General features: G+C 40.3%; 1 protein-coding gene across 1 annotated transcript in view; it reads left to right on the forward strand.

The window, feature by feature from the left end:
• Pik3c2g (phosphatidylinositol-4-phosphate 3-kinase catalytic subunit type 2 gamma) overlaps nt 1-13,629 on the forward strand; it is a 334,840-nt gene that overhangs the window by 270,971 nt on the left and 50,240 nt on the right. Inside the window, exons 27-29 of the mRNA XM_040743461.1 lie at nt 2,590-2,779; nt 3,224-3,345; nt 6,673-6,781. Coding sequence (XP_040599395.1) covers nt 2,590-2,779; nt 3,224-3,345; nt 6,673-6,781 — 421 coding nt within the window. The remainder of the gene's footprint in view (nt 1-2,589; nt 2,780-3,223; nt 3,346-6,672; nt 6,782-13,629) is intronic.

Genomic DNA, 13,629 nt, shown 5'->3' on the forward strand with positions numbered 1-13,629 from the left:
ATGTTGGGGTCTTGCTGGTGTGGAGTCTCTAGAATCTGGCGGTGTCATATTTGTTTTTCTGTTGCTGAGTGTGTTTTTGTATTGTCTCTTTCCCATCTCTTCTTCTAGTGGGTGCAGAAAGAGCCCCTTACTGGTCTGGGGACCAGAGTTCCCTTTTTGGTGGGTGCTAGCAAGTCCAATAATCTGGTGGTTCTTCTATTCCTTGTGCAAATGCTGGTCCCGTGGGTGGAGAAGAACAGGAATCTGGGGCGCTTAGCCTCCTACCTGGTCCCCTGGACCATATGCTGGATCCTGTTGTACCTGATCTGGAACAGCTACTCCCCTGGTCTCCCAGCCTCCTCTGGTTTCCTGGTCTCGTTGGTGGGAGAGAAGACCTGGAGTCTGGGGTGCTTGGCTCCTGCCGGGATTGGGAGCTCTGTGAAGTTCCCAGGCGATCTGCAAGCACTGGAACACAGTCTGGGAAGCCGGCCTGTTTACCTGATGCTGCCGGAGGAACCGCTGCTCCTATTTTAGCAAAATTTAACATCGATTTATGCATAATAATGGGAAATTTTGAAACTTATCCAAAAGGAGCTAGCAACTAAAAAAGATGAATGAGTGTGAATATTGCTAAATTTAGGGGAAATTATCAAACATGGCTGAAGTACATTGTTATCATCGAGGACCTGGTGGATTGGTTCTAAAGGGGCCATTGTATGATAATGTTGATGCATGCCAACCCAGAAATTTCATGCTTGATTATATCTATTCATGTCAAAAATCATTAGCAAGCTCACAATGAAAGGAAATGTAGATAAATATCATACTTCTGAAAGTGAAAAATTAGAAGCATTCCTGTTGTCAGGGGAAACAGGAAGCCTCCTCACTGAGAGTGAAACTATGTGATAGTGTTCTGTTCCCTGTTGAGCAAGGGAACAATTAAAACAATCCCAAGGGATTAACAAGAACAGAATTTCAGATAAGAGTTCACACAAATGATTACAAGATAAATATTTGAACAGTCACTAAGCAATTAAACCGAAAGCCTTATTTGTCACCACAATGGAAAGAAGAAATTTAATAAAATCTAGAAGCATTTATATATTTCTATGGGATAGAAAGTAATGTCATTCATATCCGTTGTAAAATCCTACAGTATACACAAACACACACACACACACACAAATATAAAAAAAATCAAATCTTTGAAAAAAATGTCAATGGAAACTGGGAAATGTAAAGAAGGAGCATGCTACTTACTTTCTATTAATGATGGGTTTATACTGCCAGCCATTCTGGGGAAGAGAGAACAGAGCTAAAGGAAGCTAGCAAATATCAATATTGCTCTTAGAAGGGAATAAATAGAAAATATCATAAAAGAAAGGACAAGAACTTTATGTTAAGAGATCGTTGTATCATTAGAACACTAAAAATATGCTTTCAGGATAAAATACCAAAATCAAAATAATCCAAAAAGAAAAAGCACTATAGAATACCATATAGTTCATAAAAGTACTTAATCGTTAGATACATTGTTACAATGTACTGAATTTTTCTAAGGAAACTTGTAGAGGAATAAAGAGATAAAATAAAAGTAAACAATGAAAATTTGATCAACAGTTTTCAAAATCCTTTATAGAGAAGAGAAGGGAAAGAATGGCTTGGCATGTTCAACCTTTGGACATCGCCACATGATATCATTCACAGAGTTCATGCTGCAGAACCAAACGCAGGCGTTACCAAAAGTTATCTCCCAATGTTGTATGTTTGTGACTTTGTGTTGGATCACAAGTGGACTACAGATTGTGCACACCTGGTGTTAGGCAGCTCTTGCCCTATCTCACTTCCTAGGTTTAATTTCCAGATATGTGAAAATACTTTAAATGATTATTAGCTACGATTAACTTGTTTAACATCAGAATCTCTAAAAATATGAAACAAAATAATTGTATTTATTTATTTTGCATGTGTCTGTGTGTTTATGTGTATCTGTGTGTGTGTGTCTCTGTGTGTGTATGTGTGTGTGTGTATCTGTGTCTGTGTGTGTGTCTATGTCTATATCTCCCTTGCCCTTCTCTGTCTTCTTTTCCCCAATGTTAGGATTACAGATGTGACACTAGTCTGTCTGTCTGTCTCTCTGTCTCTCTGTCTCTCTGTCTCTCTCTCTCTCTCCTCCCCGTGGTGGTGGTGTGTGTGTGTGTGTGTGTGTGTGTGTGTGTGTGTGTGTGTGTGTGCTCACTTCTGTGCTCCCAGAACTCATGCAAAAGTCAGAGGACACCCACTAGGATCAAACTCAGGTACTCAGGCTCAACAGCAAGCACCATTCATTACCTGCTGAGTTATCTCACTGGTTCAAAACAAACATCTAAAAATTGTCAGAATATGATGATGTTTTCCACCTTACCAAAAGAGTATCTTCTATACTTCCTAATTACTTCCAGATGTGAACTTAATACTTAGGAACACAATATTTAGTAGATGGGGTTTGTATATATAAATTTTCTTCTCTCCCTTCCAAACACCCGCACATCTGACAAACATAGTCAGTTTATAAACAAAGCCAGTTGAGAGAGGGAGTATTCCTCACTGTCTTCTTTTCCACTTCTCTAGGAAAATAAAGGAAAGTCTGGAGTGTTTCCCAGTTAAGCTGAATAACCTGATCCACACACTGGCACAGATGCCAGCCCTAAGCCTTGCCAAACCTGCCCCTCAGACTCTTCCCCGGGAATCCCGCATTCTGCAGAAAAACAGGACAATTCAGAGAGTCACAATATTAGGGCTCAGCAAGACGCACAACAACGTAAGTCTAAATCTGCACCACAGGGTCCGCTCTACGTGGCTGTTAAAGCATGGTGAGTTTTGCTGTGCAAATTGAAAATCTGTTACAAGTGGAGAGATGCCATTAAGGAGATGTCTTAAGAAGTATCATAACAACCAGAGTTATTAGTGGAGAACCATCAGAGGGAACTGTCCCTACCGTGTGGTACACTATAAATCGAGAGCTAATTAAAGTGTCTGCAAGAAAGGACAGCAGATATTAGGCAATATTGCCAGAACATTAAATTATGGGCCCTTCAAACATTTTGTTTATAGGTAATCATGGTGTTACAAATTGTACCCTTTGGCTCTGACGATAATTTTTTTAACAGAAAGCTTCATTCTTTGCTTAATTTATTAAAAGCCCATTTTAGAACCTATGGCAAGTTTTATCTCCATCTATTGATTTTTGCCTGTTTATCTGCAGCTGTACCTGATCGAGGTGACACTCAGGGACAACAGGAAAAGCCTAACCAGAAAGTCATTTGAGCAGTTTTCCAGACTTCACAGCCAGATTCAGAAGCAATTCTCATCGCTGGCCCTCCCCGAGTAAGGCACAGTCCCTTCTCCGTATTTGGCCATCAGAGCTTATCCTTGAGCAAAGGGAAAATGATGGCTAAGAGATTTCCCGTTTGGAGAGCAATATGCTGTATTTGATGCAGAGCCGCTCTCCCAGCAGAGCCTGAGCAGGGGAATGCAGAACAAACTTGACAATTTTCTTTTCTTTGCTTCCAGCCATTGATTTCTGTAGATAGGGGGAAAAAATCAGAAGCTCTTTCATTTTTCATCACTTACTGGGAAAAATTGTTTTATTTCTCTGTTTTAAAATTTAATCTTCTCAGTTGTTTTCTATAAAAATAGAATGGAAATTGAAAGTCACAAGTAAATCAACATACCTACTCTTTTGACAATAAGTGAAATTTGAAAACTCATATATAAGCGCACACACACACACACACACACACACACACATATATATATATATATATATATATATATATATATATATATATGAAGAAGGTGGGGGATTTCTGTCCTAGGGAGGAATGTAATAACATCAATGGGTTTATTCATAATTCTCTTTTACTGTTCTCAAACTGGGGCTCCCTTAACCAATAATTACTAAAGTTTCATGATCTAAACGTTATTTATTTCTTGTGCTTTCTGAAGGAATTAGGGAGATCACTCTGTTACTATGGAAAAGATTAAGCATAAGCTAACTTTAGATACAATGATAACAACTACTAGTCATCTAATTTGGAATATTTGCTAGTTAAAATGAGTCAAACTTAGGTTATTGATTTTGGTGTATAGCAAAGTTGTATTTTAACTTTAAAATTATGAGTTCCCCAGAAATTATGATATTGGCAGTCAGATAACCCAAATTTTGAATTTTCTTTTATCTGCACTAGGGTTTTTGCTAAGAGAACCAACCTTAATGTTTTAGTGGCCACTTATGACCTGACATACTTTGCACATATGGATTTATATTTGTTCTTTGATTTAATCATCTTCCAAAACATGAACACAAGTTGTCTATAGGTAAAGAGACATTTTGCAATACTGAAAATGTATGTTCCTTCTTGTCACAGACATTTTAGAACATGAACATTTTTCAATATCTGGAAGATAAGATGTTAGACAGCAGTTCATGAACATGAAAGAAAAATGCATTCACTCTGGAAACTTCCATGCACAGATTTAGGATTTTGGAGGGGAGGGAAATTCATGAAAAAAAAAAAAAAGAAACACGAACAAAAATCTTCAGACTTCAGTTGCCAAGCTCAGCATCGAGGGTGGTCATCATGGCCACTAGCAGTCACGTGACAGCATAAATTAACCTCTGTTACAGGCTGCCCCCTCAGGCCCTCTGTGTGCCGTGGAGAACCTTCAGGAGTGTGGGCGTCTCTTCTTCACGAGCCTCTTCTCTGTTTCCAGCCTTAGTTAGGACTCTGCTCTGCACACGACTGCTGCCCGGCAATGAAGCTAAACTGATATTCAAACCATGGAAGGAATCCAGTGAGGGAGGGACTTTTAGCCTCGTGTGCCCTGAGCAGCTCCTGCGGGCTGGCTCTCCCCACGGGGGCCAAGACTGGCGGTCATACATATGGATGAAGAGGAGGGCAAGAGCTCCTCTGACTCCTACATTTACTGAGGGAAGCCCTAAGAGACTTTTGCAAATCCCATGTGAGGAAGAAAAAAAATCAGAGAACCACAGTCAGGAAGGAGGGAATTCTGATTAGTCATAGCCTGCAACAGAGGTCTTCCAGCTGGGCCATGTGCACTTCCGGTACCTTCCAAGACCCCACAGGCATGGAGAAGGACCAGACCAAAAAGGGAACGAAAACCCTGGTGCTAGTACTGAGAAAATTAATTACCCTAATTATTAGAACAACTCTATTTTCAAATCAGGACTTAAGAACACAAAAACCAAAGCAAAACGTTGTTGTTTTCTTTTGACTGCTTTCTGCCTTAACAAAACTGAGAGAGAATGTGACAACGTGTCAGGTAAAACAGTAGAAACATGCTTTTCAGAAACTGATTCAATGTGTTAGATGGCCTTCAGATGGACTGGATGGCATTAGTATGGCCCAGTTCCTCAATTCTGTGCAAATAATTGTACTTAGAATTTTCACTATCTGTAAAACATCAGAAAAGATTGAATTGCTTTATTATTACCAATATGGAAGTTTTGCATATAGATATGTGAGTTATATTTAAAACTAACTGAACCATTTTCGTTGCAAGATCATTTCCGAAACTGCTACCATATGTATGTGTGTAATTATTTTTATATTATAGACTAATTAAATATTGGTACTAATTTTCATAACTAGTCCCAGACAAAAATAATTTTAATACTTAAATCCTTAGACTGATAGGCTATTTCAAAACCTTAAATCTTAGTTACGAGGTAATAATTTAAATATATAGATTTATCCATACCGTACTTCCATGACTATTTTAACAAGTAGCAGGGATTCCAGGTGGTGGTGGCACACACCTTTAATCTTAGCTTTCAGGAGGCAGAGGCAGGCAGATCTCAGAGTTCAAGGCTAGCCTGGTCTACAGAGTGAGGTCCAGGACAGCAAGGGCTACACAGAGAAACCCAATCTCAGAAACAAAAACAAAACAAGCAAATGAACAAAAAGAAGCCGCAGGGAATGTCCTGGCCTGAGGTCACCACCTGTTTCTGTGTGCTTGAGGAGAAAGCTTCACAGCCTCTCTCATGTCTCCTTCCCAGAAGCACTGTAGGCAAGCCCTCGTCTGTACTGAAAGGCAGAGGTATTGATAAAGGCAACAGCAAGTTTCTGAAAAGATACAGTTAAGCATAAAAGTACATTACCATATCGAACCACCAACAGGTCATCCCACCAAACAACTGAGGCTAAGCCCAACTTGCCAAGACAGTCTTTAGGTAGATGATAGAGCAGCTGTCTGGTCAGACTCTTGGGAACAGGATGGCTTTGACTCACAGGACTGAGGCCAGATGGAAGCAGATGCTACTAGATGAAATGTATGATTTATATGATGCAATAATGTCTGTCGTGAGCCCATAAGAAACAATACAGTCAGAACTCTTTGAAAAACTGTAAGTCATTAATTTCAGAAACTATGTAGTAGTGGTTCCTACACGTACCAGGAGGAAACATTTGTGGTCTGCCATAAATACAGTAATAAAGATCTTATTAAATTAACTTAACATTAAATTAAATTAGTGTTGATATCAGTGATGATTAAAGTAGCACAAATTGGTGTCTATGAAATAGTCAGGATTTCTAATGTTTTTATTGACCCTCCACTGGTGCAGTTGCTAACCCCAAAAGAGGTTAATCTCCCTGCTGATTGAAGTATCACTGCTTTCTTTTAAAACAGGTTTCCTCACTGGTGGCACTTACCATTCACAGATGCAGATCACAAGAGAATCACAGATCTAAGTCATTACATGGAAGAGATACTGAATGGATCTTACGAAGTTGCAAATGTAAGTTACAGCTTATTGTTTTCCACTTTTATGCAAATGTCAACCGTTGGCTTATCATTATCAAAAATAGTTTTAATTATATCGGCATTCCATAGTTTCTTCACTCAATAAACATGTATGTCTAGCATGTCTGAAGCCCATGAAGTCCTGAGACCCAGATTCACCTTGCCTAGAAGATGCGATGTGAGCTAAATGAATCACAAAATTCTGGGATGGTGTAGAGTCTCAGAGGCACGATTTCTTCCAGATTTGATATAGAAAGTATGAATTAGGAAACAGACTATCGTTCAGTCATTAAACTTGGTGTGGGATTTAACAGTTGTTCTAGGATATGTCCTGAGAAGAAACAAGCAGCAGAGGATCATGGGTAAGGAAAGTGATGTTAGTCTACTAGGTTCCATTGAGACTATGACCAAATACAACAGAGTGACTTGAGTTCTTAAACTCAGAAATCTGAATATAGGCTTCAGGGACTGAAGTCAATGTATTGACAGACCTGCTCCTGCTGAAATTGTTTATCTTCTAGAATAGAGGCTCCCAAACTGTTGGCCATGATACCATTGTGGGCTGCATATCGGACATGCTGAGTTTCATTTAAGCAATGGTTGATAACATTAGCAAAATTACAGTTATGAAGTAGTAACAGAATAATTTTATCATTGGGGATCATCACAATGAGGAACTATATTAAAGGGTTGCAGTATTAAGAATGTTGAGACCCACTGTTCTAAACAATCACTTCCAGTGGCACCTTCAGAACTCAGTTCCTGCCATTACACCTTCTGGTCTGGCTCTAACGGTCCTTGTGTCTCCACTAGAAGGATGCTAGTCATTAGACTAGGCAAACCTGGACTACACAGGCCAATTCTACCATTGCAATGCCTTTTGCTGTGTAAACTAACATTACATAAATTAGACTATGAACATCTACTGGTGGGGGGTAGTGGTAATTGTTCTACTGATACTAGGGATGTAACGATCTTAATGTGGAGAAGAGGGAAAAAGAGAGAAGGGAAATGTTCCAGGTGTGTTGATACTTTTGTGAGCAGACATATGCATTCACTGTATGACAAAACTTTTTCCTGGGAAGAAGCAACACACATGTCTACCCACTCCAGGTAGGAAGCCTCTATAAACAGAGCAAAGTACAAATACCACCAAGGTCTAACTTGGTGAACCAGAAGTTTCACTGGGGTTCCTTATAGGAACAATGGTGAGGGGCTACTTACAGGAACAGAGATCACTCAAATTTAGCTGCATCACGAAAGCCCACCCCAGCATGGGTGACAGCTCCCAAAGCTGGGAGCCTGGAGCAAGCTGCATAGCTGCAGGTGGCTCATCAGGTTGGAAAGAATCCTTTCCAGGTTCCTTAAACCTCTTCCAGGCAGCTCAGCTGGTGTCTGCTGCTTCCAGGAAGCTGGTCTGGTCTCAGAGTCTTCTTTGCAGCTGAGTGTCCTTCAGTCTGAGGGACTCTCAGCTTTTGATGCTTGCTGTAGAGGTGGTGGGGGGTAGGGGGTGGGAGATAGTAAATCCAGTCTGTTTGAGGGACTTCCTAAAACTATTTAGAGTAGTTTACCTTCCAGCTTAATGAGATTCCTGAAGGATGGAATGCTTTAATCTCAGGGTGAAAGATGCCTTTCCAGGACAGCATTTTCTATCTGTAACAAGGCCTTCCTCCGAAAACTCTTATGTAATAAACATTCAGCCAAGGGTGTGTATGTTGGCTGGACTTTCTATGATCCAACATTTTCCATTATTTTACTTGCATCATTTTGTATTTTCTATTTTAACCTTAACTCTTACAAGTAGCAAACAAACAAACTTTGTATTATATATAGAATACAACATTTGCCTTTTAGTTGGAAAGCTCATTTGCATCTGCTGTTGTTGGGGATGTTCTTGTGGGGGGAGGATATGGGGGGTGTGGGTGTGTGCATATGTGTGTGGGTGTGTGCCGAAATCTATTTTCTTCCAGGTGCTTTCTTTGAAATGCACCTGCTGTATCTTTTTCTTTCTTCCATTCTTAAAATTCATTGTTGCTAATTCAGTTCTGTCCCAAATAGCTTCAGAGTGATATACTGATTAACTGGGGGAATTGCCACACAAAACACAGCATGTCTTTCTAGTGTTTGAAAGCCCAATATGATTTGCATTTTTAAAAATTTTCCAGTGATAAGAAACCCTAAAACAGTCTGTTTAAGCCATTTGTAATCCATACACCGTGATAATGATACCCATTAATTTCTTTGTTCTTTGTCTGTTTTTAACATCTTTGCTTTTCCAAACTTCTTTTTACTGTCTTCAGACACTTTGTTGCTTCTCTTTGTGACAAGCAAGCTTCAGGGCTTCTTGTGTTTGTACTGATGGTGATTCAACACAGTTGGCTCTCTGACCCTTTGAAGCCAAGTTTAAAAATCACATTTCTAGCTCTTTAAGTTGCTCTCTGAAGAATATGGAGCAAGTGATCTAACCTATTGTCACCATGAGAATCTAGCACTACAATCACCTCTCAGGTTCACAGTTTCCAAAATGTCTGCTATATCAGAAATATCCACCCCATCCTCACCTGGTCCTCACCCTGTCCTCTCAGAGATGCTATGCTTCAGATCCAAGTGTGTTGTCATTACTCTTCCTGAAAGCTTTTAAATATTTATTTGCTGGGATAGTATTCTTAGTGGTTCTGGAAGAAATCTGGAAATTCTATAGAGAACTTGCAACACACAGACATACAAATGCATACACAAGCACCCATCTAAATGCTCATAAACACACACACACACACATAAACACAAACACACAGGCATACACACAATCATACAAGCCACACACATATGCATAAGTACACTGTACATGTGAGAAACTGATATGTCTCCTAATGCTAAAGAATCTCTCATTCTTTACTGTTGGGTGAGTTGTCTGCATGACATGGACCATCCCTGTGAGACAGTTGCTGGTTTCCTAAGGAGGCAGCAGGCAGCAGGCACACAGACCTCTTTAGCTCTTGGACATGATCATGTAGTGATTTATCCAGCATCCTTGGAGTGAAGAAAACAAGCTTTCTTGGGTGCCTTGCTTTTTGAAGCCAGGATGGAGAACATTTATAGAATAGTTTAAGTTAAATCACATCCCTAGGAGAGCTTGAATGTCACCAGTGCTAGCCCATCTGAAATAATAATTAGACCAACCAGTAGTCACGAGCCTTCTCTCAAGACAAGATCTCATTACGTAGCCTAGGTTGTCCTTAAGTCACAGTCCTCCTACCTCTGCCTCTGCCTCCAAGTGCTGGGGTTACAGGCGTGTGCCACCATGCTTGCCTAACAAGGCAGCATTTTCTATGAGAAAGACTCTATCTCTGACATTCAATGGTCTAATGAGCAAAGACAGCCTTTACTGATTGATCTGTGACTAAATAACAGAAGCAGGCACAGACCTACTGATTAGAGGGAGGGGGAGGACACCGGTCCTCCTTCCTATACCTAGCCATTGTCACAGACTATAATGTACTCCCTCTCTTTCTCAGATGGCATCGAGTTTTTGACTAATTTTCAGGTGAGGTTAGATTATTGTGTTGACTTGTTACGATAAAACTGGTAGACAATGTTCTGTATCAAAGGATAAGTGGCTGGACCTTATAGAGTTAAACTTAAGTCCAAAAGAGTTAGAAAGTGTGGCATTCAAGCCCCTATTGAAGGTCAGATGGTAGTTAATGAATAGAGATCACAAAATGTCACCCCAGACAAGAAGAATGCCAAGAAGCAAGCTTGGTGCCCATGTTCTTTTTTCCTGTTAGAAAATTGTAAGGACTAATGGGTATATCTCCTTCAGGTTTACCTCGCTTCTAGATAACTTCTAACATATCAATGTTTGCTAAATATTTTAAATGAAAATGTGAATGGCAATACCATCATTATCATATAGTGGCCTATGGAATGGCTGTTGTTCTTCAAACCTAAGGGAATGACAGATTACATCTGAGAGTATTTGGCAGTGATCTTTATACTCCTTTTCTTAATTATTGACAAGTTATCTCCCAGTCAACTTATGCTTCCAAAATAGGTAATTTATTTACATACATGTTATATGCAAACTTCCATATGAATAAGGGATGACATTTTAAAACTTGCAGAAAAAAGAAACCAAAATGTTTAGAAAACTATGAGAGAAATAATATAAAATTAATGGTCCTCTGGGGCCAGGGATGTACTTGAGTTGTAGAGTGCTTGGCCAGCCCTCGGTTCAATTCCCAGCATCACATAAGCCAGTTATGTGATGCATACTTATAATCCTAGCACTATAGAGGTAAAGGCTAGAGGATCTTAAGATTAAGGTAATTATCAGCTATATGGCTGGTTTGAGCTTTGCCTGGGCAACATGAGGTTTTATGTAAAATATAATTTCCACTCACTCTAGTGTGTGATACAAAATTAGTCTCATGGCAGAGACTTCTGCCTTAGTACAAGATGTTCGTGGGACTCTCCCAGCTGCCAAGAGAAAGACTGGTCCCATTGGCTGCCTAGTGTCATGTCAGAGGCACCCCAAGCCATGGTCAGTGTGGGTGACTATTTGTGCACTTCCAGAAAGACCCCTCTGGCTCTGTAGATAACATTTGCAGTGTGTTTGTTTTGATCAAAGAGAAGAAACGAACAATGCGTGTTCCCCCATGAGAACTACCTGCTGGAGAAACATAAGGGGAATAATAGTGTCAGCAGGAGGAAGCAGCCAATACTGAAAACAGTGTAAGAAAATGTGAAAGCCAGACCATAGGAAAGCACGCATTTCCAACATAAAGAGTCTATTCAGGGCCTGGAGGGATGGCTCAACAGTTTACGATTATGCATTGCTCCCACCGAGGTCTCAAGTTCTGTTCCCAGCCCCTGTATCAGGAGCTCACAACCTTCTGTGAGTTCATCTTCAAGGGACCCAATGACTTATTCTAAATTCCATAAGTACCTGCACTCACATGCTTATACCCACACACAGGCACACACATATACATATAAATTCAATAATTTTTACAAGAGAATATTCGCACTTTCAATCTTCTTGTCCTTATTCTTTTCTAATAGTAGTTTTAACCTCTGTTCCAATCAATGGGTTGCAGAAATGAATGACAGACTCTTCTGCCCCCTAACAACAGGGCTGTGTATTTCATTGCATTAGGATCCAGATGATATTTGTTTATGAAAGGCTAGAGTAGAATGTTGACAGTTAGATCCCTTACAGACTGGTGTTCTCAGAAGCTCGTATCCATACACTTATGCTTCAAGCCAGGGTGACAAGCATGGCAGTTCTCTGGGAAGGAAAGAGCCAAGGTAAATGGTGGAAGGCTTCTCACCTTTGTGTGTGGCCATGCCACCCACGTTAAAGCTGCTTGGATACGAAGTCTTGCACGATGAATTAAAAATATTCGGCAGCTACTGAAGTGGTCAGGATTTAGCCTTTGTACACAAAAGCAAATGTAAGGTAGAGAAAGGATGCTACTGACTTCTGCCTATGGTGCAATGAGGGTGAGTGTGGCCATCCGTGCATATGCAGTAACGAGCTGTCAACAGAAAACACAGCATGCGTACAGTAAAAACCTCTACAATGGGTTAATGAACAGACGAGTGCAGTGGGTTAATGCACAGAAACAGGAGCAGAGGGCTATGGCCAGAGAAGAAGGCAAGGAAGCTGGGCATGCACAGGACAGTCAGGCTGCAGAGTGCAGTTCAGCAAAGCAAGGCTTAATGGACATGGCCAGGCATCACTCTCATGGATGCACGGGGCATATAAACACAGCTGCCAAGCACAGACCTGCAGTTCCCGTTACAATCACATTTACAGCGGTGGTTACACTAAATCAAGACTGCGGAGATCCTGAGGACACGTGCTTTCATTTCACTATCAATCTTCGTTAGTTAGGATTGAGGCACAGGAAAGCTGAGTAAATATTAGGTATCACGTTATGTTCTAAAACAGCTTGAATTAAAGCCTGAGATTACAGCAGGTGAAAAATGGAGGAAAGGGGAAAGGAGGACGGATTGGCGTTTTCAAGCGTGAGATATTATGAAACCCAGTCTCCTAATGGCACACCAACTAGAAAACGTGTACCATGGTCTAGCACTGAACTTCCAAGGAGGATAATTCTATCTTGTTCCACAATAGGCTCTCACTAAAGGATGTCAAAACTGTAGCTGTTCCTCCAAAGCAACAGGGCCACAAGTATGACTCCAGCAACCTCACTGGTTTTCAGGGAGTGCTGGAGATGAGTGTGGCTTTTCCCATGCTCAGCATGCCCTCTACCTGTCAACCCCTGGCAGACATGTCCAGCCTCAATGAGTGTGTAGAGGAGGGTACTTTTGTAAGACCTATATGCTACATCTCTTTCATTGATTGTCCTTTCTATACTACAAAAATCAGTCAGGCATTGTTGGGCAAGTATGTCCAAAAGCACCAAGAATAATACACATGCTTTATAAGCTTATCATGTGGAGCACAGGAAAATAAAAGATGGTCCTATTATTCATGCATACCGAAATATGTATTCAGGTTTAGTTATATGCTACATTTATAACTCTTTCAAAGTATATTGTACTATTATGCATAACTATGTAAGAGTTTTTTAATTGCTTGATAATTGAGCACACTTTATCTTTTTCATGTCCCATTACCCTCTTATCCCCAGTTAAAACCCTTCTCCTTCCCAATAAGTGCTCCTACTTTTGTGTCTTTTTTCTCACTTCTTTTTTTTTCTGGTTCATTGAGCTTAGTTGGTGGTCCTTATATGAACATGGGTGATAGGTTATTTATCAGAAAGTGACAAGTAACTCATCAGCGGCAACACTACTGAAAAATATCGCCAGTCCTGG

This window comes from Mesocricetus auratus, unplaced genomic scaffold (genome assembly GCF_017639785.1).
Source record: "Mesocricetus auratus isolate SY011 unplaced genomic scaffold, BCM_Maur_2.0 Super-Scaffold_100001, whole genome shotgun sequence".
Lineage (NCBI taxonomy): Eukaryota > Metazoa > Chordata > Mammalia > Rodentia > Cricetidae > Mesocricetus > Mesocricetus auratus.